At 38.6% G+C, this 24076-nt stretch overlaps 3 protein-coding genes and 1 pseudogene across 3 annotated transcripts; 2 read left to right on the top strand and 2 right to left on the bottom strand.

The window, feature by feature from the left end:
• Positions 1-1482: 1482 nt before the first annotated feature.
• Positions 1483-5077, bottom strand: LOC135633490 (uncharacterized). Its single transcript, XM_065143011.1, has 3 exons — positions 4431-5077; positions 4225-4316; positions 1483-1844 (listed from the first exon to the last, which is right to left on the bottom strand). The coding sequence occupies exons 1-3, from the start codon at positions 4887-4889 to the stop codon at positions 1838-1840; spliced, it is 558 nt and encodes a 185-aa protein (XP_064999083.1). The 5' UTR covers positions 4890-5077; the 3' UTR covers positions 1483-1837.
• A 2475-nt stretch (positions 5078-7552) lies between these two features.
• Positions 7553-8893, top strand: LOC135632475 (CEN-like protein 2). The gene is made up of 4 exons (XM_065141077.1): positions 7553-7797; positions 7892-7953; positions 8114-8154; positions 8343-8893. Exons 1-4 carry the CDS (start codon positions 7597-7599, stop codon positions 8558-8560), a joined length of 522 nt encoding a protein of 173 aa, XP_064997149.1. The 5' UTR covers positions 7553-7596; the 3' UTR covers positions 8561-8893.
• Positions 8894-15910: 7017 nt separating this feature from the next.
• Positions 15911-20076, top strand: LOC135633161 (IQ domain-containing protein IQM3-like; annotated as a pseudogene).
• Positions 20077-22343: 2267 nt separating this feature from the next.
• On the bottom strand, positions 22344-23902 carry LOC135634361 (uncharacterized). The gene has a single exon (XM_065144778.1). It carries the CDS (start codon positions 23450-23452, stop codon positions 22508-22510), a length of 945 nt encoding a protein of 314 aa, XP_065000850.1. The 5' UTR covers positions 23453-23902; the 3' UTR covers positions 22344-22507.
• Positions 23903-24076: the final 174 nt, after the last annotated feature.

Below are 24076 nucleotides of genomic sequence, written 5' to 3'. Positions count from 1 at the left end.
AACATCATAATAAAAGTATCAACAAATCTAAGCAATAATTCAATAACAAAGGTACCCATCAAATATGTGACATGCAAGGCCATGCTACTAAAAAATGTCGTTACTTGTAAGTTGTTATTTCATGAATGTTTCAACCTTTATACCCATCTTATTCTATGTATCTTACTGTATCACTTATTTATTTTCATTACCATTGCAACATGCTCACTTTGCCGCTTAATCTTTTCAGCTTTTATTGGTTAGTTGATTATAGAGCTTCTTATTGTGTCAGGTTTGACTTAAATAATTTATCACTTCATTTAGATGCCTCAAAATAAATTGTACTGGTTCTACAAACTTTTTTTCTTTCTCAAAATCATTTTTTACTCTATGATGTTTTTTGTATTCCTGATACGAAGAACCTAATATCTATCTCTAAATTATGTTCCTCTAATAATTTTTTTATTGAATTCTTACATTCTTCATGAAAGAGTGGTTCACTCGTTCGAACATTATATACGTAGTAAATAAATTATTTTAATTTATGCACAAGTTTACTTTCTAGATAACTATTAAACACTTTCTCTTGTACTTAAAGAATACTATTAATAATGTTTTATTTCTCCGATAGGACTCCTCTTACTTCATACATTTTTGGATATCGATTGGACAGATAATAAGGATAATAGACATATACTAGTGTTTATATTATATTTTTTTTATCACAATCCAATCTCTTAGAGTTTCAAGAAACAATTCTTTATTGCAAGATCTTGTACTGAGGCTCAATACGAAGTGGTTGCTTCTATAATTATTGAGTTTTGTTGGATTCAATTATTGCTATATGAACTATTTGTCAATCCTCCATTTATATATTGTGACAATATTGGGACAATATATCTTTGTGTTAATATTAGATTTTACTCTTAAATAAAATAAATAATTATTTCAAAATGATGAGTCACATGTCTCTAGTGTTGTATCTTTTAATTAACATGTAGATGCTCTTACCAAACCTTTGCCTCTCTAGTAATTCTTACTAGGTATATTAGGAAGAATATTATTAAGAACAATATATCATCATGAGATTATCATGATCCACTCAATATCTTGATGACACATGATAATGATTCTAAATCATAAAAATTATAATAATATATTATCATAATTCTATCAATAATGATGATCATGATCTCAGTATGATTTTCTACATTATAAAATAATTTAGATAAATAATTTATATTTATTTTTGATTGAAAAAATTATATAATTATCATGTATATAAATTCATATATGCTATCCATAAAAAAATAATTTGTTTTAGTTTTCTCGTCTCTTCTTTTAACGATGGATCTTCTCTGTTGGTGGTACGTATACCATCAGATGGATAAGGAGAAAGGGGAGACGTGGAATGATACCTTCAGTCTTCATTGTTTCTACTCTCTGTCCTCTATGGTTGCAGGGTAAGGATCGAGTCCATGCACACAGAAAAGCAAGCATAGAAGCAGCAACAAAAGAGCAGCATTACCATTCCTGATTCATATCAAGTTGACACATGAATCTGTGCAGAACAAACAAATCATTAGATGAACAAAATATGACCAAGTTTTAATCAATTTTACAAACATGTGAAAGAACCCGATGTTATACACAAGAACACAAATTATAGGGCCTCACAAAGACCAACAAAAATGGAAGAAGCAGCAGCAGCAGCTAATGCTGCACAACATCAGCATTCCATGATCACCATTGTCCATAACTTCAACCTCACAAACTCTTAAAAGCATTCAGAATCCAAACAGCAAACTCTTGAAAGCATTCAGATTGCTCTCCCTTTTAGTTTCTCCTCTTGTCATCTTCATGTTCTGCCACAGGGTCAAATTGGAGAAACATAATAAGGTGAAGACAAGAACATGATGTCTCACATAAAGGGATGCAATTTATGGTGCAAAACAATGATGAACAACAAATTTAGCAACAGCCAGGGTAGAAAAATGGCAATTAGAACAAGTTCAATCTCTGATGAGAAAACAGAATCAAAGATGAAAATCCGTAGAAATATATATAAACAAGGAACAAAATTTGCTGGTAGAACAACAACACATCAGGACAGGGGATGTGAAATCATTGAGACCAGTGGAGATCCCACCGATCTATGTAACTTTCAAGTAATAAATTACACTAGATGTCAACCATAGATTCCCACCAGAGAAATTACTAATGAAACCAAGAATATTTAGCCTATTCATAATAAGAAGTAGCTATCTTGGGACTTCAAACATTAGAAACATGGTTTGTGGTTCCAATTTTAATGTGAAGATTGGCCTTTTTTGCTTGCTGGACCAAAAGTTTTAATGTCGGTTGGCTCTAAGCTCTTAGTTCTGATGGTTTCAAGTTAATGTTAGCAGTCCCAGTTTATCAGGCTGAAAAAATAAGAACACGAATTAATTAGAGACAAAACAACACATAATCTACATTTCATTGTGGTAAAAAAAAGATATGCTGTCCAGAAAATTTGAGTTGAATAGTTTATGAAGTTGGCATCAAGCTGAAGCTCTAGAAATATAATAAACATGCATAAAAAATGTTGTTTGAGCTAATTTTGTTGAATAGTTTAGGTGATGGTATCAAGCAGAAGCTCCAGCAATTGAATAAACATGCATCATATCTGCATGAGTGTTTTCAAGAATGGATTCAAACTGCAATCTAATATCTACTAGTCTATTACCTATGGATTCAAACTGCAATCTAACATCTATGTCTTTTGAACATGGGTTCAAACTGCAGTCTTTGGCTGTTAATAATGATATATGAACAAAAAAAAAAACCCAAAAGAAAGCAAATAAAAGGAGATTATCCTACCTTGTGTGTTCTTTTATTCTCAATCATTTTTAATTTAGGTGACTTTTGAACCAATTGTCAACGCAAGCAATAAGTCAATTCTGACCTGAAATCTCAAGGCCAAATGAATTTTGATCAATGTCTCTATGGTGCCATTGTCAAACTCTCATCCTCCAGCAAACCATGTAAAACAAACAAATCAGATCATACATTTGTTAGGGTTTCCTTTGGAACATCTCTTTGGCGAGTGTAAAGTGTAATGAATCTTCAAGTACACTGTATGGCAACCTGCACATCTCATCACACTAAGATGCCATCTGTGTTACCACACAGTTTTTAGTGTCCATAAGAAACTGAGCATTATAGTCCCCGTGGTGCTCATACTTGTGGTCCAAATAGAAATAAGTTTAGCAACATAAGGAGAGTTTTAATTAACACACATCATTGCAGTAGGTATTGTTGCTTATTTTGGGCTAATAATGATGCCTTCAATACATACTGAAGCATATTTGGTTTGCAAGCATCATTATGAGAAGTGCCAATTTGGTCAAAGAAACATCATGTATGCTCTTAATTCAGTCATTTCGACACTGCTAGTTGATGAATACCATATGTTGATCTTTAACTAGATTCTCTAAGGGTCTATTTAGATGCATTATGTTACAGAAAATGCAGGTCCAAAAGCTCAGAGCTTTAAAACCCAAAATCCAACTTCAGGATGGCATTTGTTGTTCAAAGTATAGCCAGCAAACTCTTGTGCCTACTCTTGACTCAGGTGCTTGTCCAGAAAATATCCTTTGTCAGCACATAAGAGCTTTGAAGATGCATATGGATCAACTTCTATGAAAATATAGCAGGAACCAGCTATTTTGTTGCAGAAAAGCCGGTTAACATAGACCAAAGAATCAAAAATTAAAATCACACAGAGTGGAAGAAACAAAACTTCATTGAAACAATGAATATGAAGTAATTATTGACCATTCTCGGGTAAGCAATAACAAGAAGAAAAGATGTTTTAATCAAGTTAATCTCCTAACTTAATATGAATCAGATAATACCAAATCAAGACTGTATAAACAGAGCAAGTGTACCATGCAAAATTTGAATATCTTTAGCAGTTGGTCTCCTTCCTCATCTGTCTCAAAGTGTCTCTTCTAATTCCTTGTGAAGTCTCATCTCATTCTTATTATTCTAGGCTTTGCCCTAAACCCTTTCTACCTTCATTAATCCTCATAGACTATGCTTAAGATGAAAAGATCAGACAAACTTGATGAACCAATTGTAGATGACAAGCAATTTCACAAACACTTTCCAGTAAGTGTAATTTACTCTGTCAGGATAAATAAAATGCTGTGTTCATGTAAATTAAAAGATTAATATGATTTGTTTTCATGATTCGCTGACCTCATGTTTCCTCTGGATCCTGTAAGAACATCAAATAATCCACAACAATTCCACCAAGTAGCTCGGCGCTCTAGGAGTGTCGCTGAGACCACCTGATGCATGAATCCAATCATTCCTCTTCAGAATTAGCACATAATGTCGGCGAAACTAATATAAACAATATACAAATGATAACAGGAATGGAAGCTCCGCATGTCGGTACTCGCCTCAGAGTCCCCTGTCTCACGGCATAGCTCAGTGCTGTCACGAGGCACTTGGCTCACCAAGCTGTTCAGGGCAGGAACTGATTCCTCTACCGTTTCAGATGACAAAGGTTCAGCTTCGATACAAGTGTTCGAGGTCTCAGCCACAGCATTGGCAACCTGCACGACCTCCTCATTCGCAGGAGGCGGTCCAATAGCAGGAACAACCGCCGCCGCCGACGACAAATCCTCCAAGACGCCTGCTGCTGGAGCTTCGGGCTCCCGTTCCTCGGGTTGTTCCAACTCCAAGCTCACGTCTTGGGCCTCTTGGGACACGGGTACGGCTGTCACCTCCTCCTCATCGATCACCTCCGCGACCACTTCTTGGGCCACTTCGGACGCAGGGACGGTTGCTCCCCCTTCCTCCTCCTCCTCCTTGGCCAAGGTGGTCTTTTGATCTGGCGTACCTTCGGAGTCATCCATCGGAGTGATCGCCGCCTCTTCACCGCCGCTGCCTGATGCGTTCTGTAGGGAGCGCAGAGACGAGCGAGGCGGAAGGGGAAAGAAGAGTATAAGAGCGGAGTAAGGTTAGTTGGGAAAACGGGGAGGTAGGGTGCGCGGCACGAACTCCTCCTGTTGCCACCTGACGTTATGATGGAAGATGGGCTGTTAGCTGGCGAGAACGTGGGTGGGGGTCGACGGGTCCCTGAGTGCTTTGAGGAAGGTGGGGTTGGGAAGCTAAGAGAGAGAGAGAGAGAGAGAGGAGTTGGGGCTTTACAGGGAGGAAGAACATATGGAGGAAGTGGAAAGTGGAAGACGAAGATATCATGCACGAGGGTACGTCCATCATGCTTTCCACCATTGCCATCCCCTTCATTGTGATGGTGTTATGGGACGGTTTTTGTCCTTTTCGAATTTATCAAACATAATTCTCTTTTTTTTTTCTGTAAATAAAATCATATAATTAATATTTTCTTTCACTTTGAATTTGCATTAAAAAAAAAGTGATTTCAAATTTTCTTTCGAAAATTAAGGATTTATATACTTGAAACTTTTTATCTATATACTTTAGTTTCAAATTCCACACAATCAGCAGATATATGCATACATACTCTCATAATTTAACTCTTTTGGCTACACAGATGTTGAAACCATAAACGAATTTTTATCTCACACATTATTATTTTATCTTGCTTTCATAGTAATTCTATTTCGTTGAAAGATATCTTTTTCTCTTCGATAATTAATTTATTTTTTTTATAAAAAAAAGTAAATCTTATGATAAATTATCAAAGATTTTATTCTTTTATTTTTCTACTATAAAAAGACACATGATTTTTTTTTTTTTTAAATATTTTTATTGTGTTGACGGTTGAGACACCCGCTCAGATACCTAGCTTTTGATTGGAGATTGGTGGGGCCATGCGGGGCCTGACTAGATTAACTAGTCAGGACAGTAGCCGCAAGCCTCGAGTTAGTCGGGAAACCGTTGGATTCTGTTCGTGCGACCTACTTCCAAGCGAGAAGATATGTATATATATTTTCCACCACTGAATCCCACACTCGTGCACATTCTGCAGCGATGTGACGATGGGACTGTAGTCTCATCCAATCATCAGAAGAGTAGTAAAATGGGTAAGTTTAAAGAAGCAGGATTCTTTGTGAGCAAATAACGCGTCGGATACGGATGCGGTTCGAGCGAGAGGACCCGCTTACGCGTCGGATCCGAATTCGGTTCGCAATGGACTCGGCGGTGTCGGCTCTCTCTATAAGTAGTAATACCAACCCCCTCTCTTCCCCTTCTGCAACTTCCCATTTCGTGACAGTAAAGGAAGAAGGGAATAATGCAAGAAAGAGAAGCTGTACTGGAATAAGCGTCGAGCTGACAGCACTGCAAGCAGTACTGTGGACCTCTTTATGTTGTACGAAGAGGTAGAGTACCAAAAGCAATCCGTAAGATCTGTAGCCATGGACACAAGACCATATCTAGGCTTCACTTCTGGCTCTAAAGCCACTCCACTTGCAGGCTGCAAGAACCTCGATAGTTTAATGCACGATCGCAGCAAAGGATAAGAGCATGGCTCATTGGATGCGAAACATGATTCTGTACCATCACAAAGTACTTTGCTCAACCAGTTTTGGAAACCAATACCCTTTTTTGATGCATCAAGGACCATGGGATCTCTTTACTCTGGATTGACATGCTCAGCACTAGAACGCCACTTTGTGGAGTGGAGTCCCTTTATGCCTTCATCATGACAATGGTGGGACTCATCCAGCATTGGAGGGGGCGAGTCTGCTTGCGGCAGTGCAGTTCTGGGAGGTTCCTGCAACACCCAACTCACTAGTCCTACCTTTTTTCCTTGGATGAAATAGGTGGGAATTTGTAGGTTGCAGATTTGGAAGTCCAAATATTTTGTGCTCGGTAAAGTGGAGAAACATGATAGACATGTTGAGCCCCCTAATCACCACACTTTTAAGAAGAACGATACGTAGAGAAGAATCACAATCCACTTTTCACAGGTGACTTTTCAACACTCTGTTTTTTACTTAGTGATCCTCCACGAGTTTCTGCTCGATGGTGCATCTTCCATCATCAAATGGTGACCGTCAGGAGCTCGAGATAGTTGGGAAACTAAACATCAGTCATAAAAAGTATTCATGTGATAAGTGTCTCTATAAAACTCGATGAGGTGAAAGACCCATAGAGTCGATCTCCAATAATTTGACAAGGTACACAAGACAGCAGGATGAAGAAGTGGTCATCGACTCTAACAGTTCATTTCCCGCTCTGGATATACAGCAAGAAGATCGTTCCGTGTCTTTTACATAGGAACAGTGTTCTAGCTAGATTCTAATAGTTTTGTCCCCGAATCTTTTCCTCCCCTTGTTGGAAACTCACAAAATAAATAGTGCACCGTGTCGGATCAGAGTAGGTTGGCAGACACCACAGGACAAAGCTATTCAGAGTACGCATCTGAGAAGTGTATCTGGACGTATATTTTGTGTCACCAAGGTGGCCCATCCTACACAGCTTTGCAACGGGCCAAGTGCGCCATGGTATGGCAACCCAAATCCGGGAATTTTTGCCTATAAATAGACAGTATCGCTTCCATTCCCCAGTCAGAAGCCTTTCTCCCTCTCAGACACACAGCTCCTAGTTGGTGGCCAGAAGACTCTGCTTGTAGGTATGTCCAGGTTGATAGATCCTCTAGTTGTTGGGAGGGTGATTGGAGAAGTCCTGGACTCCTTCAACCCCAGCGTGAAGATGTTGGTCACATACAACTCCAACAAGCTGGTTTTCAATGGCCATGAACTCTACCCCTCTGCAGTCACGTCAAAGCCTAGAGTCGAGGTCCAGGGTGGCGACATGAGGTCCTTCTTCACACTGGTATGCTTTCCAGCTCAAGACTCCATCTCACTGACCAACCTTGTTGAAGAGATCAATTGGCATCTGAGGGACTAACGTCGTGCCACGACTCCAGGTCATGGCAGATCCAGATGCACCAGGGCCAAGCGATCCATATCTCAGGGAACACCTGCATTGGTAAATGATCTCCAAATCCCATTCCTCACGTTGGTGGATGAAGATGAAACGCGATCATGAGTTGTGAATTATGACCATATGTAGTTTCTGGTTAGATATGCAGGCGTGCATGCGTAGTAGGAGACATGCTTTATACTCATTTGGTATTTGCCTCTCACAGGATCGTGACTGACATCCCAGGCACCACGGATGCTTCTTTCGGTGGGTCCCTTCTCCTTCCCAGTTAGAGAGAGAATTCTTTGATCTTGAGAACGATTCCTCTGTGTCAGCCACGCATGTACACCGTCAATAGTTCCATCACCAGCACTCACGACTAATACGAGCAGCAACCACAATTTCTAATCGTTACATCTTCTACTACAACGTGATGCTTTTGATGGTGTCGGCAGGAAGGGAGATGGTGAGCTACGAAAGCCCACGTCCAAACATCGGCATCCACAGGTTCGTCTTTGTTCTCTTCAAGCAACAGCGACGGCAGGCCGTGTCGCCGCCGTCCTCCAGGGATTACTTCAGCACGCGCCGGTTCGCGGAGGAGAACGACCTCGGCCTCCCGGTCGCCGCCGTCTTCTTCAACTCTCAGAGGGAGACAGCTGCCCGGAGGCGTTGAACGATACATGCACATGTAACGTCTACGTTATCCAACGAAGGCCTTGTGCTGTGGTGCCAAGTATGGATATATCCATGTGTACCCTCTTCCCCATCCCATCATTCTCTCTCTGTTGTCAGGTGTAATGTTATTGTCCATCTTCAGTTCAATCCACACCTCTGTTCTTACTGCAAGCTTCGCTGTGTGGGTGATGTGTGATTCAGAACGAGGCTGACCGAGAGCAGTTCGCGAGTTGAATCTGCCATCTGGTACCGGAGAAAAGAAGAGATATGGTTCGATACGTGTCTGCTCGAAGGGCGAGAAATGGTACGAGCGCAGTGGCCATGGCTTCTGTGCCCCGGTGGATGCACTCGGCCATGGCGCTTTGCGCATCAATTTGGGAGGTGCTCTTTTCAGCACTTCTGCGACCTCCGTACTGCTTTTCACTTTTCTCTGTCATGGAGCTATCCGGCGGATGCGTTAAATCCGACGGTAGCGAGGGTGACCCAAGTAGAGACGAAGGGACTTCCTTCTCCCTGTTATCATTAATATATTGTACGTGTTTCCGTGTGACAGAATTAGGTCGACAAGTTGTACGGGAAGAATCAAATCATGAGATCGTGATATCTACACAATTTTTTCTACTTCCTTTCTAAGTCCAACTCCATCCAACAACATCTCTCCCTACGTGCCTGGATCGAGCTAAAAAAAAGTGTACCCAACTGTTGGTCTTCGAGCCTGACAAGCAATTAGTGTTAGTTTGACAAGTTCGATAATCCGATATTAGGAAAATCATACATGTTATTTTTTATTGGAAGTATAAATCAAGGTCTGGACTTTGAAGTCAGATGCACCAAAAGTAGTACCACAAGAAAAACCTAAGTATTTACTTTGGTTTAAGTTCATACTCAGTTAAATAGTTTGGACTTATAGTTTAGTTTTTCTTGTTTGGTATTTTCGGGTATTTTATGGCCTAGGAACATCTTCCTAAGGCATTTGTAATTGTCCCTCTTTTGCAATAGTAATTTACTCCTCTTTCGTCCGTGGATGTAGGTCAAAGTCAATTGACCGAACCACGTATATATGGTGTTCTGGTGTTCTTGTCTCGCTTTTATTCTTTCCGTTTTATTGTCTTGTTGGGTTGCCAAAATTACCTTGTGGTAAATTTTCTGGGGCTAGCTCTAACAAACTGGTATCAGAGCCTGATTCTAGGATCTTTAGGCAACGATGACAATAACAAAGATTGTTGTCTAGAAATTCGACAGAAATGTCAATTTCGGCTTGTGGCAACTCAAGATGGAGGCCATTCTGGTTCAAGACAGAGTTGATTTGGTACTACAGGGAGCCGAGAGCATTCCAGATGATATGTCAAAAGAAGAGCTTGCGGGTATGGATAAGAAGGCCCGATCAAGCATCATTCTAAATCTCTCTAACAAGGTTTTACGGGAGGTAGCTACGGAGACTACGGCTAAGAGCATGTGAGACAAGCTTAAAGCCTTGTACATGAAGAGGATAGTGGAGAATCGTCTCTACTTGAAACAGAGTCTATATATGCTTCGGATGACTGAAGGTACATCTATACTCTCACATTTTGATAAGTTTGATTCTTTGGTTATGGATTTGGAGAATATAGATACAAAAATTGATGATGAGGATAAGGCTTTGTTACTCTTGTGTTCTCTTCCCCAATCTTTTAAGCATTTCCGTGATACTTTGATTTATGGAAAAGAAACAGTTTTGTATCAAGAAATTAAATCTGCACTGAAATCTAAGGAGCAGATAGACAGGAATATCACTGGGGAAAGTAGAGAGAATCAGGCTGAGGGTCTGGTTGTTAGGGGGAGAATGGATAAAAGAGAAATTGACAGTAGTAGATCTAAATCTAGATCTAAATCCAGACATAGAAATTTGGAATTCAGATATTGTCATAAAATGGGGTACATTAAATCTAATTGCTTTAAATTGAAAAATAAATTAAAGCAAAAAGAAAAATTTGTTGAAAAAACTACTGAATCCGCTGAAGTTAGTGTAGCAATTGATGAGATTGTTAGAAATATTTTTTCTACTATTGATGACAGGACGAGGTCTAAAAATGAATGGATTTTAGATTTAGGTTGTTCTTATCACATGTGTCCCAATAGGGATTTGTTTTCCACATATGAATCTTGTAATGGTGGAATTGTTTTGATGGGCAATAATGTCGCATGTGATATTGTTGGTAGAGGTACAATCCGAATTAAAATGCATGATGGTATTGTGAGGACGCTCACTAATGTTAGACATATTCCTGATTTAAAAAAGAATCTCATCTCTTTAGGCACCCTAGAGGCCCTTGGGTGTAAATACACAGCTGAAAGTGGAGTTATGAAAGTTTCTAGAAGTGTCCTTATTGTTATTAAAGCTTGTAGGTCTGGTAGCTTGTATATTCTGCAGGGAACTACTGTCACAGGTTCGGTTGCAGTTTCATCATCATAATTGTCTGATTTTGACATCACCAAATTATGGCATATGCGTTTGGGTCATATGAGCGAAAAAGGTTTGAGCATATTGAGCAAAATGGGTCTACTTTGCGGACAGAGTACTATGCCACTTGATTTTTGTGAACACTGTATTTTTGGAAAGCATAAAAGAGTCAGCTTCACTTCTCCGGCAGTTCACAAAATGAAAGGTACTCTTGACTATATTCATTCAGACCTTTAGGGTCTAGCTCATGTTCAATCTAAGGGTGGTGCCAGGTATATGTTGACTTTCATTGACGATTATTCCAGAAAAGTTTGGGTTTATTTTCTGAAACATAAAAATGATGTTTTTCTAACATTTAAACAATGGAAGACTTTGATTGAGAAGCAAACAGGTAAACGGATTAAGCAGCTTCGAACAGATAATGTCATGGAATTTTGTGAAGGTGATTTTGAAGAATTCTGCGAAAATGAAGGAATCGTTCGGCATCGCACTGTTAGGATGACGCCTCAGCAAAATGGTGTGGCCGAACGTATGAACAGCTTCACTTCTCCGGCAGTTCACAAAATGAAAGGTACTCTTGACTATATTCATTCAGACCTTTAGGGTCTAGCTCATGTTCAATCTAAGGGTGGTGCCAGGTATATGTTCACTTTCATTGACGATTATTCCAGAAAAGTTTGGGTTTATTTTCTGAAACATAAAAATAATGTTTTTCTAACATTTAAATAATGGAAGACTTTGATTGAGAAGCAAACAGGTAAACGGATTAAGCAGCTTCGAACAGATAATGGCATGGAATTTTGTGAAGGTGATTTTGAAGAATTCTGCGAAAATGAAGGAATCGTTCGGCATCGCACTGTTAGGATGATGCCTCAGCAAAATGGTGTGGCCGAACATATGAACAGAACACTTTTGGAGAGAGCGAGGTGTATGATCTCAGGGTTGACAAAGGACTTTTGGGCAGAGGCGATTAATATGGCCTGTTACGTTGTCAACCGCGCTCCTTCTGCAGCACTTAACTTTAAAACTCCGGAGGAAGTTTGGTCAGGTACTCCTGCTGATTACTCTGATTTTAAAATTTTTGGGTGTCCAGCATACATGCATGTAAATAAAGAAAAATTAGAGCCTAGGGCTAAAAAGTGCATTTTCCTTGGGTATGCTTCTGGGGTGAAAGGATACAGATTATGGTGTTCTGATCCCAAATCCCCAAAATTTATAATCAGTAGAGATGTTACTTTTGATGAATTATTTATGTTATCTTCCAAAGAGGATTCTACTAGTTGTACAAATGATAGTGCGCAGAAGCAGGTGGAGCTTGAGATTGGTAGTTCAGATTCTTTTAAGTCGAACTCTTCTACTCAAAGAATGCCAATAGGTGGTCCCGAGTCTACTGACGTAGATGATCCAGAGGAAGAGCAATATTCCATAGCCAAGGATAGACCACGGAGAGATATTCGACCACCATAAAGATATGCAAATTTGGTTGTATATGCTTTGTCTGTTACAGAAGAAACAAGTGAAGTTGGTGAGCCTACTTCCTACTCAGACGCAGTTTCTTGTGATAATTCCGCTAAGTGGTTGATTGCGATGAATGAAGAAATTGAGTCTCTCCATCGGAATAGAACTTGGGATCTTGTGAAGCCGCCTTCGGGTAAGAAAATTGTTGGATGCAAATGGGATACCATTGCTGAGGGGAAAGTCCTTGTTCAGAAAATTCATACGAAGGACGATTTAGCTAATATGGTTACGAAGCATCTTCCGGTTTACAAGTTCAAGTGGTGCTTGGACTTGGTTAGTATTCATTGTTGGTGATTGCCCGTTGGAGCTGTTCTGAAGAAGGTGGAGCAAGTTTTGTTGGGACATGCCAAGGTGGAGATTTGTTAGTTTGGCAAGTCTCATAGTCCCACATTGGGAAAACCAGACTTGTTATCTCCTATTGGAACTATAAATAAGGGCCTGGGCTTTGAAGTCAGATGCACCACAAGTAGCACCACAAGAAAAACCTAAGTGTTTGCTTTGGTTTAAGTCCATACTCAGTTAAATAGTTTGGACTTATAGTTTGGTTTTTCTTGTTTAGTATTTTCGGGTGTTTTATGGCCTAAGAACATCTTCCTAAGGCATTTGTAATTGTCCCTCTTTTGCAGTAGTAATTTGCTCCTCTTTCGTCCGCGGATGTAGGTCAAAGTCAATTGACCGAACCACGTATATCTGGTGTTCAGATGTTCTTGTCTCGCTTTTATTCTTTCCGTTTTATTATCTTGTTGGGTTATCAAAATTATTTTTTGGGACTAGATCTAATAATTAGAATTCTGACTCCTTCGTGATGACCCTAATTATATCAGCAGAGAAAGAAAGACATAGCAAACAGTCCACAAGCACGACCATCGAATAAGGAGAAGAAACCATGATGACTGATCTTTATGTTCTTCTGCTATGCCGCCCTTGGTATCATCTAATTATCATTGGTTTCTCGGAAGCCTCCTCTATTATGTGTTTCTGACATCCGAGATGCCATCTTTCTTCTCATTCTACTGCTAAGACACATCTGAATGATTTATCGTGTGGATAACGTATTATTCTTCGTAGAACTATTACTGTTTGTAATCCTTATCTTATTATCTTAATGCGTGTTTACTTTTGATATATCTAAATTCATCTTCTTTTTTTTTGTTTTCATATAAGATAAAGAAGACTATTTCCGGGTCATAAATGATAGAGAAGACTCACATTAAGAGAAGAAGACCGCGTCAATGTTGAGAACAACACGTCATCTTAATGATGTATGTAGATCGGAAGCAATTGATACCGCCACACATTTGGATGGAAAAGACCGAGTCAATGTTGACAAGTCAAAATGTCAATTTCATTGACTTGGAACGATTCAACGGAGTCAACTGTTTTTGTCAGATTCTGCATTACCCATTTTTTAGTCTATATTTGTCCACAGAACCAAAGAATTCTTCGATTAATTTATTTCATTTTTAATATCAGTTCAATATCAATAAAAAATGTACCCTTTAATATTATTAAAAATGAAATACAAAATAAATATTGAACACTCTCGAGTTATATATATGATTCGATATCAATGTCATGAGAATATCATAGATAATCCAAGAGTGAGACATGAAATTTGTCCTTCATGGAATAAATTTCCTCCACGAGACAATGACATATTCTTTAAATTAAAATATAAAAGTAATTTTTTTTATACAACTGGAAAACATATAGATATATTAATATAATAACATTTTCAAAAACAATATCTATCACATCAACAACTGGTTTTAGTCCAATAATGCCTCTTCCATTCTCATCCAACATTTATTGAAATTTTATGATATCCATTTTTTTCTTTCAAAACCCAAGTAAATAATGAAAAGAACCAAGAAACAAAATGAGGAATCTGATCATGAAGAAGGAGGAAGAAAAATGATAAATTAATTAAATAATCAATAAAATTATTTAAAAATACTTTATGTATTCAATTTTTTTAACTCAAGTTTTCTATTGGTGAAATTAGGGGTAATCAGTAAATCTAGAGTTAAAAAACCACACATATATATAATAATGATTTCTTTAGAAAATACTCATATTTTGAGTATTTCTCAATTGGTACCCCTAATTTACTTTTTTCTTAAATGGTATCACTATTTTGATTACTACAATAAAAACACTGTAAAACCTATATAAAATATTATAAATAATATAAATAGATTTCTAACCTCAATCACACTAATTACAAGACTAAAAATATGATAGTATAATTGCCTAGGAACAATAACAATCAAAGGAATATGACATGATGTCATTTACAGTGTTTCTCAATAACATTCATTCATTCAATATATTTAATAAAATACTATAAATATTATTTTAAAATATTTTAAACGAGTCAATTGAAACACACTATAATAGTTGAAAACTGATAAAAAAAAATGAAAAAAACATCCTTGTAGGATAGGAATTTGACTAAGATGTCAGTCAAACGTATAGGCAACGTTACCTCATATCCCCATATATATATATATATATATATATATATATATATAATTTATCATCAAAGCTTAAATCTCTCTTTTTAGTCTGCCCAATAGCACCATCCATTGCAAAAGAGATATATTTATTCCTCATGGCTTTAGAGTCACAAATCCACATTCGTTTATGTGGTCCAATTAGATTCGTTAATCATCCTCAAGTCCACGTCCAATTCAACTTTGAATATATGTATTTTTGCAAATACTTTTAATAATTAATTGTAGCTACACAAAAATCTTAAATTCTAAACCTAATTAACATCTACACTTTCTTTCTATTTAATAATGTAAATAGAAATACTCTATAGTGGTAGTAGTAGCAGCAACATTAATAATAAAAAAAATATTTTTTTATTATTTCTTCTCAAAAAGGTATTTTGAACTTTTTTAGGATAGCACCTCTTTATATATATATAGACACACACACGCACACACATAAATTTAAAGCTACATGAAAAAAATTAAATTTTTTATAATCATTTTTTTATAACTAGTCAAAATCATCCAAACTCTTTTATAAATTACTTTTTTTAAAATATTAAAATTTATGATAAGATTAATAATTAAGATATATGGGATGGACACTAATTAGAGCTCGATTACACTTTTCTTGAATAAAATAATATTATTTTTATTAATAAAAAATATTATAACTAGGTGATATCTTCCCTAATAAATTAACAAAACAAATGGATCTAAATTTAAGATTAAGTAAAAGACAATAATTTATGTTATTATTTATTTTATTATATATACACGTATACATGTATATTAATATTAATATTAAAATTAATATTTGTATTTTATTGTTCTTAAAAATTATAAATAAATAAATAATTATTACCATTCTCCATCTATGCCTCTTTATCGTTCGGTCGATATGAGAAGGTGGAGATCGTCGCACAGACATTCCCCCCGCCCCATGGAGCCCCCGGTGGAGGTCGGTGCTCCGGCTGAGGCCGTCGGCAACAGCATCTCCCCGAACTCGCCGGTCGCTCAGTGGTCCGAGTCCGCGGCCGCCACGAAGCTTCAGAAGGTCTACCGCAGCTATCGAACCCGACGCAGGCTGGCCGACTCCGCGGTCGTAGCCGAAGAGCTCTGGTTTGTCGCCTCTCTTGGCGTCCTGATTGATCTTTAGATGTACGGTGTTTTCATTTGTTTTGCTTGTGTGGTTGGGGCGTATACGGAAGGTGGCAAGTGATGGACTTCGCTCGACTCAACCACAGCACCGTGTCGTTCTTCGACCACATGAAGCAGGAGACGCCCGTCTCGCGCTGGAATCGTGTTAGATTGAATGCTTCGAAGGCTCGTTACTCCTCTTGCTTTCTTTCTTTCTTTTCATCTTTACTTTTTAAATATTCTGGTAATAAGCAAATCAAAACCAATTCTTTGGTTGATTGATCAAGGGTTGGTATTTTTGGTGAACTACAGGTTGGTCAAGGATCATCCAAGGACGCCAAAGCTCTGGAGCTGGCTTTTCAGCACTGGATTGAAGCTGTAAGTACACATGTTTCTTTTGCTTGCGGTTTTCTTACCGTTCTTGATTTGCTACAGGTTTATACCTCTAGTCAAAAGGTCTCTCTTTTTTTGGATTAATGAAAAGTCATTGGTCATAACTACCTTTTTCTTTGTTTGTTCCCGTTCCAACTCTGGGCTTTTACAAAGTACGCAAGTTTCTTTACTGTTCTTGATTTGCTACGGGAGGTTTACATTTCTAGTCAAAAGTTATATTTTTGTTTATCAGAGAAATTCATAGGGTCAGTAAACCGATCTTTTTTTGCTTTTTTACTTTTACTATGTTTTTGTTCCTACTCTGTTTGTGTGGCAAATTCCCAAGTTGTCAATAACTTAGCTGGAAGACACTCTGGAACCTTAGTTCAGAATTAGGAATGACCTGTGTCTTGCTTACTTCTTGATTTATCAATTTTGACACAAGTTTTTGTGCCTGATTTGGTGTAGAGTCCTGAAACTCATGCTTGTAACTTGGATATGAAAATTGAGATCACACAAATAGATGAACTTTTTGTTATTTGTTTGCAATTTATTTATTTTTACATTTTAGATTGATCCGAGACATCGGTATGGACATAACTTGCATTTCTACTATGACGAATGGTGTAAAAGCAAAGCTGGGCAACCTTTCTTCTATTGGTAAGCACTAAAACCCATCTACTTAGTTCAGGGCCATGGTTTTTCTCTTTCATGGAATCTTGTTTTGTTTTGATGCCATCTTTAGAAGTGAATTCAAATCCAGTGGAAATGGTAATGATAAAAGATTCTATAACTTCGGAGATAAAAGTTTTGATATGATGCACAGGATCTGGACGATATTTGTGATACAACCACGAAGCTGGTTAATCATTATGAAGTAGAGAATTTTTCATAATTTTTCATTCATTTTACCTTTTGTGTTAGCAAAGGCCTTGGTTGCATGTGATCCAAAGAAAGCATGTTGTAAAATATAAGCACAGAAATATTTTGACAACTGCTCCAACTAATAATCCATGCCTTTAACAGTCTTTGCGGTTCATATTGTCATTCAAGGAGCACTTGTACAATTTTTGGTCATGTTGAAGGGATGTTCTTCAGAAATGATTTAGTTGTGATGTTTTGAGCTAAGCTCTGCATACAAGTTTTGAAACAGATTGCCCTCAAGGTTTGGATGCCACTTTACGGCATAAGTTACCGAATTTTAGAGCTCATACTTTATTTGGAAATGAATCCATGTGCTAAAGGCTTTGATCCAACATTGGCAAGAATGTCCTATCAAGGAGAGACTGATATGCATCTGGGTTGGTATTTAGATGGGAAGTGCATGCAGGTACATAAATATTGAATGGTGGTTAGTGGAGAGTTTTGCATATCCAGCGCTATTATGAATCAAACGGTGATGAGAGTGATGCCCGTGATTAGCCATGTTAATTGCAAAGTAGTTGATTCAAGTAGTGAGCTACTTTATATAGTGAAAAAAATCACTATTTTTTTATTAAAACAATAATAATCTGACATTCATGTAGGCTGGATATTGGTGATGGAAGAGAGTTGGATCTTAAAGATTGCCCAAGGTCAATTCTTTGTACGCAATATGTCAAGTATCTTAGTCCTGTAAGATCTCTTTCCTTTTCTATCACTTTAATTCTTTAACATGAGTTAAAATAGGATACAACATCTTTTCAAGGCGACATAAAGACTGCCAGCTTTATAATTGCTTTACTAATTCTGATTGATGCAAGATCTTATAAACCATAGTCATACTAAATCTGTAGATTAGTTTAGAGCACTCTACCATTACCTCCTGCGGATGGCTGGATAAGTTGATGAAAGAAACTTCTTATGTGGAAAAAATAAATGGCAGGGATGTTCCTCCACTTCTTAGAGTACAACATGCACATTTTTCTGAAGATGTTAAAAGATGCATAATTTTATCAACTTGTTATTGCTTGTGATGGAAAACATAAGCACCTTATTTCAATTATGAAAGATATCTTTTAGCCATTTTTCTTTCTTTATGGGACAACAGCTCCAGATTGTCAACTCAATGTCTCACTTTCTGTAGCAAGAGCGGGGGCACTATGAATATGTTCTGATGGATGGTAAAGTTGTCCATAGACATTCTGGAGTGCTTCTTGATACCATTTCAGCAAGTAAAGGAGCAAAATGGATTTTTGTCATGAGCACAACCAAGGTCTTGTATGCTGGCCAGGTAGGTGGTATTAAACTCATAGGATTTCCCCCCTGCATTCGTAGTTGGATTAATAGTAATGCATTAGTTGCATTATCCTTCTTGTTGCTTACTTTAAATTCAATAACTATCTGTTCTTATGTTCAGAAGAAGAAAGGAATCTTTCACCATTCCAGCTTCCTCGCCGGAGGAGCTACCATAGCAGCTGGAAGGTTCACTGCTGAAAAGGGGATACTCAAGGTAGCATATACAAACACTCAGACAATGAACTTCATATTTTATCCAGCATGTTCTGCCTTGGTAGAGATTCGGCATATAAAACCCCTTTTGCTTTTCTTAGGTACTTTGACAATATGTTTCATAGTTCTAGAACTTGGTTGAAACGCCTGAATGAGTCTGTTCCAATTTGCTAAGATTCATATTGCCGAGATCCTTTCAATTATCAACAGAATCTGATAAATGTAGATAAGACTGTTCAGGTGGATCACTCACTTGATTGCTTTGTGTTATGAGCCTTTTCTTTTATAAGGTTGGCTGGTTTGCAGTGCATTTGGGCTTACAGTGGACATTACCGACCTACCGAGGATAATTTTAACTACTTCTTGAGCTTCCTTGAACAAAATGGGGTTAATCTGAATGAAACTCAGGTACATTGCAATACCTTTTCAAAGTAGTGTTGCAGCAATGACTATTGAGGAACTGATGGGTTATTCTCAGAAGAGTCTTGCTAATATTTTCTTTCTATCTGAATTAATCCTCAGATACTATCATCATCAAATGAAGATTACTATGATGACACAAATCCAACTCAACTAGAAAAGGTGATTGAAGCTATGGAAGTTTCTAAAACTACACGACCACTTCTACCTACAGAGAACACAGCTACAGAACCAAGTGTGGCATCTCAAGGCACTGGCACTCTTCAAGTTGAATATAAAAGAAACTTGTCTGGCGGCCTTAAAAGTCCAATACCAGAGGTGCCGGAGAAAGCAATACTGGAAAGGATCGATTCAAAGAGGAAAACGCGTTCATATCAGTTGGGGCATCAGCTTTCTAACAAATGGTGCAGTGGGGCTGGTCCAAGAATTGGTTGCGTTGCGGATTATCCATTGCAGGTCAGACTACAAGCCCTCAGAGTTTGTAAATCTTTCAGCTAGAGTGACTACCCCATCCAAAATCCTCATGGCTGCCTGATGTGCATTTGTCATGTCAAGAAAACTGGTGATTCAAAGAAGACTGAAAATCTGTGTGTTAGTGTACGCAATGTGATAGATACATTACATACTCATCCTTGAATTGTTTTGAGACAAATACTGGCAATTAATCCACAGGATCAATGAATGATTTTAGTTTGACATGGGTTCTAAACGTATTAGCTCTTTTCAATGTATCTGATCTGATTATGTAATATATTATCTGTATATGTTGAGATGTTTTAAAAAATTTAAAGGAGTATGTGTTCAAATATAAAGTATGTAGCATATTTGATATGGTCAATATTTCGAACCAATCAGGATTTTAAATGTATTTTTGTGTTATTCACTCTGTAAAACAAAGAGAGATCACTCATCCCATCAGCATAAGATTGGCAGAACAGAGAATGCCCAAACAAAAGCAGTATTCCTTTCTTGATCACCCCACCATCAACACATACACCAACATATTCCAGCAACCTCTGGACTCATCTAACTGAAGACTCCTGGAATCAGAACCTTTTTATCTTCACACAGGCTGAGACATCTATACCCCAAGTTGCACATGAATAAAGGATAAAGCCTTGCCACCTGAGCTATCAATTTGTTTCCTTTATTGATTTGCCTAACTAGTTTACTTTCCTATTCTTCTCCTGCCTTTGTCGTTGAAGTTTTAATTGGATGAATTTGAGACATTACTTTTTTTGTCTTCTTTTGATCTTCATCTAACACATGAAACTATAAATTGGAACATTTTGAGTGCGCCCTCTTTTTAAGGTTCCAACAACTATCTCCATCATAAGGGATTTCTCTTTAGGTGATAGAAAGTGGTATTAAGATGCCAAAAATTTCAATCAGCAGGACTGCATGCAATATGATACATGTATTACTTTAGGACTCACACTGAAGTTGAAACTGAATGTTTTTGATGAATTGGAGATGATTTTGATTATTTCAATGAGCATCATAATAGTGTTGTTATATAGTTAATTTGGAAACTTTTTCTTCAGTCTGTCCAAATTATGTTCTAATTTGGTAGCTAAGTCAATTGTATATGAAAAGATATGGTTGATTCTCCCTGGACTATGGAAAGATTCTACTAAAAAGAAACAAAATAAGCTAAAATAAACCAAAGAGGTAATTGCAAGTTATTTAAGCCAGATATTTTGTTTCTTTTGTTGATAGCAGAATAATCTGAATGCTATGTATAGTTTGTTTCTTTCAGTGGGAGCAAGTCAGTGAACTATGTTTATCTCAATCTCTCTAATTTCTCACAAGGGAATAATACATCAACATAAAAATGTTATGGAACAGAGAGATCTGAAAAGCTTATGATGCCAACCAAGTCTATGAATTAGCCTCTTAAATACACAGTTCATCTCACTGTACATGTCCTGGAGACAAGAATCAATCGATTGATTAGGTGTCTCACGAGGTGCATGTGAGATACTAGTAGCAACATTAATCATATCAGCTGAAGAAAGAGACATGTCCTCCTGGTCATGGATGTAAAGAGATTATTCACATTCTGCTACCTTTCTCTAAAGTGAAGGAATGTCTCACCCACATTTTGTCCATCTCTTGTTGCAACAGTTGGCTGCTTATCCCTCATAGTTCAAGCAATTTGAATTCCATTGAAGTGGTAGTAATAGTAGTAGTAGTAGTAGGTTGAAGGAAATCCTACTCTCATTCACAGCAAGTTGGTTGTTTAAAGAAAAAAGATGACATTATGCATACTTTCTGATGTGAAACATAGGACACAAAATCACAGATGAATAATAGTTAAGAGAAATTAAGTGCCACTATAGATCATAAAAAGGAATTATGAGAAACTTATCTTCCACTGTTAATCTATTTGAAAGAGTTCAGAGGGCATCCATGTGTGAGAGATGAAAATTGATGCAAAGACTAAAATATTAGCCATGTTGGGTTTGACCCATGATTTAATAACATAAGATTTTGGATTGAATCATTATTATCAAATTTCATGTATGCTTGTTGATCTAAAAATATTAATATAAGGAGGCATGTTAATCATGCTTCCACTGAAGCCACCTTCTGAGTTGTTGGTGGATGGTATGAAGCAAACTAGGAATTAGACTATCTGAAAAAGAAGCTAAGGAAAGGTTGAAGTTGTTTTCTCTTTTACATCTCAACTTCCAATATGGTGTAATAAATACAAAGTGATCATAAGGAGGTTTTAGTCACTCAAGAAAATGTGGCAGTAATTGCCAATATTTTAAAGGCCAATTGTGCTGCTATTCATGGAGCATTTCCTCATCCATAGCTCATGAATGCATGGGCCCATCTCCATGTCAATCAAAGAAGAAGAAGAAGAAGAAGTTTTATCTCTATGATGATCAATTGATGGATAATTTTCAGATAATGTATAAATCTGGATTGTATGATCAACAAGAAAGAAGGGAAGAGACAATCAACTCCATCGATCTATTAATTCACATTTCTGAAACTTGGATCAACAAAGAACCACCACTCCAAACAAATCGGTGACTGATCCTCCCAAACATAGCAGAAAGAAGAAGCAGGAGGAGGAGGAGGAGACACAAACTAGGAGAAGAAAGCAGCATCAGACTCAGCCCTTGAAGGCTTGTATCAGCAGGGAGAAGCGAGAGGTACCCTGCTCCTTGTGCAGCATCTCCTCCAGCCACAGCCTGCTATCCAACGTGCTCCGCGCCCGGAACATGAACACGGCGCTGCCGGAGGAGCTGCTGAACCACCAGTCGTGCACGTCCCACATCATGTCCACCGGCGACCCGTCGATGAAGATGGTGTGGTTCCCCCGGAAGTTCCACCGGAGGCTCCTCACGTGCACCACCTTCTTCTTGTCCACCGATACCGACAGCTCCGAGTCCCTGCTGTCCCATCCGTCTCCCTTGCACTTGATGGTGATCTCGTGGTCGCTCCCGTCGTCGCGGAACCGAGCTCTTGTGGAGTGAATCGCGTGGCCGATGACCTGTTCTCGCCGGCTAATCATCGAGAATTCGGCGACCGGAAGCGTCTCCTCCGACATTCTCATGTAGTCTTTGCTCATGTCTCCAAGCAACAGCGCCAACTCCGAGTTCACCACCATCACGATGTAGAAACCATCGCTAGGCTCAGGACCAGACCCGTACTTAGCTGAAGAGATGTCCCAGTGCACTGCGACGACGAAGTCCCCGGCGATGCAAGTCCTGCTGCCCTTCTTCTTCCTCAGTGGTAGCTCATGAACCATGGGGTTCGACGGGTCGTCGTCGACGCCGACGGATAGCGTGGGGCTGACGTGCCCCTTGGACCAGGTGACCCTGATGAGGAGCTCCTGCTGCGCGGAGAGCCTCGTCCGGTAGACGCAGGTCACAGCGCTGAGAACAGAGGTGGCGTTGTCGATCACGGAGGAGTTGCCGCTGCTGCTGCTCCCGGAGCAGGAGGTGTCGGAGACTTTAACTGCGTGCTCACCGAAGCACGAGGCCAAGTCTTTCATGGCTGGAAGGACGAAAAGATGGTTAGGAGGCAGGAGGCTTCTCTTCGTTCTGCCCACCATTCTTGTTCCTGGAGTGGCATGCCAGATTTTACAGCTCAAAAGGCAACGACAGGAGGGGAGTTGAATCTCTTATATGGAAAGCATGACAGGTTAGTGGAAAGGAGGGGAAGGGAAGAATAATCTTCGCCTTGCTGAGCTCTTTCCTCTTGCTTTCTGTGGCCACTTCAGTTGGAATCGAATTGATACCGGACTTGATCTCTTGATCTCATCTCAATCCCTCCCCCCCCTTCCCTTTTCTTGCACAGTGAACCTCACGTCGTACAGAAACAGGCAGAATTATACTTTGCTTAGAAGATAAAACTGCATAATGCTATGCGAGACAACAGTAAAGAGTGAGTTAATCATAAGGATCTCAAAAGATCTTGCTTGCGTATAGTTAGACAAAGGAACTGTAGAGCCACCAACCCCAACTCGGCACGCAGGACAAAGAGACAACGAGGACCAACTCCTGCACCCACCGGAAGTTTGCAACCTGCTTAGAATGATAAAGCTTTGTCATGTTGCGTGGGGAATCTGATTTGCCATGGGTTGGCAGCGACTACAACCTAAGAAGCGAAAGGTCCCCGGGAGTGGATCCGCACGCAGGAACTCACATATCTGCCAGCGTTTTGTTTGGGGTGCGGT

Source organism: Musa acuminata, chromosome BXJ3-3, assembly GCF_036884655.1.
Source record: "Musa acuminata AAA Group cultivar baxijiao chromosome BXJ3-3, Cavendish_Baxijiao_AAA, whole genome shotgun sequence".
NCBI lineage: Eukaryota > Viridiplantae > Streptophyta > Magnoliopsida > Zingiberales > Musaceae > Musa > Musa acuminata.
The sequence above is the reverse complement of the archived record's forward strand: the minus strand, read 5'-3'. Positions and strand labels throughout refer to the sequence as shown.